The following is a 2,718-nucleotide window of genomic DNA, read 5'->3' as shown; positions in this document are numbered from 1 at the left end:
TTATTAAACCCTGTCTTGTTGAAAATCTTCTTGTCGGCATGAAGCGACACCGTGGCGCGATGGAGTATAAATTAAACTTTATCCCCCTACTCCCCTGAGTCAACAAGCAACCAAACCACATGATCTTATCTGCCCAACAAAAAAAAACATTTAGACAGAGAGTCAGAGATGAATAGTGAGCTTTCAATAACCAACATAATGTAGTTAAACATCTAACGACAACTGAAAAATACACCAAAGTATGAAGTTACTGTCAGTTAAAGGATACGGTGATGACTGGCCATCCGTACACCCCACTCGCAACACTTGCGCACACACACGTACATGCGCACACACATGCACGAACGCACACGCACACGCACACGCACACACACACACACACACACACACACACACACACACACACACACACACACACATTACACAAAAGCTAATGTTGAAAGTGCATTATTACAATAGCCCTGTATATCATAAAAGATAAAATACATCATAATCTTTTCTTGGTATCGAATGTTGTGTAAAAAAAGTGTTTTGCTTTTCTTTTTGCTTAGAAATAAGGCTGAAACATAAAAGAACAGTCGAACGCTACTGTAAAGTTCACGGCGGCCGTATCCAAAGTGCTTTCGAGAGAGATGGAATGGGGCGGCGCGCTGTGAGTAGTCTTGTTATCGTATCTTTGTATAAATAACAGTCTTCGCTGGCAGGTTGACTCCACAACCACATATGGTGTTGATTGTGTCCTCCATTATGCGATAAATGTGACCAAAAACTTCCCTTTTTCATACATTTTTGACACAGCAGTAGGAAAACAAAACAAAACCAGCTTTCGCTGCGGAGCCTTTCCTTCCTGTAAGTGGAATACATTTTCAGTGGATAAAAATCAAAAGGCGGAATAGCTGATCCAAGTATGGTGAGGTTGAGAAGCGTTTTGCTTTGATACATGGGGGAGATGGGACATTGAAACTGTAGTTTCAACATTCACCCCATATGGTTTATTATATGTGCTTGTGAGACACACACCATTGTGGTATACAAGGACGCTCCCATTACAACCTAAAAACATTTGGTTTAAAGTGAAAATCACAGATTTTTTTCCAGTCTTCTTCTTTGCTCCGTGGCAGCAGGAGGGAAGTAGCTGCAGAAATTAAAACAGGTTTAAATATGACTCAATCAGAAGCTGTTAACCTCTTAAAATGTTTTAGCGGGCCGAGCTGTAACGTCTGGCTCTGCATTGAGCTCCATTCTGCAGATAATCTTTTTGTTTCTCTTAATGTCACGACAATTCAATCGCAACTTCCTATGCCTTACAGCAAGCATTTGGTTAAATATATAAAATGGCGTGCGCAAAAGCCACATTGTTCAATTTCAACATGGTGCCAACTACATTTCTAGAACACAACGGCTTTCTCAAAAAGTCCCATTTGGCCATTCCCAAGTATAGCCATGTTATAGTATTCAACGGTACAGATGCAGCAAGAGCTGCTGCCGCTCTTTGTGTTTCCCAGGTAGGAAGCAAGTTGGACACCCTCCCATGTCAGTTGATGATGCATCGTCGGGTGGCGCAGTTGACAGCATTTCAAATAGCAACAAGGGTGTCTTTGGAAAGACAAAGTGGGCTGAATGTAATGGGATAGCCACACATGGATGGTGGCTTTGGTTCCTACAGCAAACGTTAGAACTGTCTCTGTGGAAAGGGGTGCTAGAGCTGTCAATGTCAAGGCTTAATTTGTTTTAACAGATTCCGATTTAGATCCGGGAAGTCAAAACAGAGGCTTATATATAGACACAACGCCTTGTGTTGTGTTGTGTGGTTTTTCTTTTGTGTTTAGGCGTGCGGCCAGTACATGAATTTATAAGCATTTCACAATGCAGGTAAATCAGCAGTCCCAGTGTAGGGTGAAATCTGAAACGCAGCTCTGATCTCAGTTCGAGGTCGATTTCACTGTCTGCTGTTCAAATTGGTAGATATAGACACTGGCACCAAACTGTTCAAGCACAGTTCTTTTTTTTGTCCTCTTTAGAAAGTTTAAGCCCTGTTTCTGCTCCTTCACTGTCTTGGAAGGTACGTGTATGCTTTAAACAGGTCACTTTGGTCCTATTTGAAAAAAAGAAATACGAGTACCTTCATTTCAATGTCGTAGGTGGAGAACTGTAACAACACCACTCCATTTTGACTTATCGTCCCTTTTTGCGTTTGGAAATGTTTCCATTGTTTCCACGTGTTTACATTATTTTCTGTGCCTTTGTTTCCTCTGGCCGGCTCCTCTATTCGTCTTTCAGGAAAATGTTGCGTCTAAATGTCTGGGAATGAACTGACCACACGGAGAGGTCAATAACTACTTGAAAATCAACAACATTTCCAGGAGGTTGACTAATCTTATCTGGTGCAAAAGGTTGAATCCCCCATCCCCCCTGCTGAGGTGAAACTATTTCAACTGATTCATGTATTTCTTTTACCTTCAAGCCATAGAGGGGAGGGTGGCGGGGTGGAGGGCGGATAACGGGGGTGCGTGGGGGGTGTTCTGCTAATCAGTGACAAAGGCTGAGCTCTTTCCTGACGGAGCACTTCTTGCACTGGACCACGCAGCACCAGTGGAAGCGGCAGAGGCAGTTCTCCTCGAACACCACCGTCTCGTCCCGGTGGCCCCGCTCGCAGCACAGCAGGTCGCACCCGCTCACGTCCATGGCCGTGCTGTTGCACATGCGCCCCCGCGTCCC

At 43.9% G+C, this 2,718-nt stretch overlaps 1 protein-coding gene across 2 annotated transcripts in view; it reads right to left on the bottom strand.

Annotated features, from left to right (window-relative positions):
- Positions 1-448: 448 nt before the first annotated feature.
- Positions 449-2,718, bottom strand: part of wnt6b (wingless-type MMTV integration site family, member 6b) — a 48,885-nt gene continuing 46,615 nt past the window's right edge. For both annotated transcript variants that reach the window (XM_080412608.1, XM_080412607.1), the window contains exon 4: positions 449-2,718. This exon is cut by the window's right edge and continues 273 nt beyond it. In XM_080412608.1, the coding sequence (XP_080268734.1) occupies positions 2,530-2,718 (189 nt within the window). In that variant the 3' untranslated portion in view covers positions 449-2,529.

This window comes from Gymnoscopelus braueri, assembly GCF_963280865.1.
Source record: "Gymnoscopelus braueri genome assembly, chromosome: 18".
Taxonomy (NCBI): Eukaryota; Metazoa; Chordata; class Actinopteri; order Myctophiformes; family Myctophidae; genus Gymnoscopelus; species Gymnoscopelus braueri.
The sequence above is the reverse complement of the archived record's forward strand: the minus strand, read 5'-3'. Positions and strand labels throughout refer to the sequence as shown.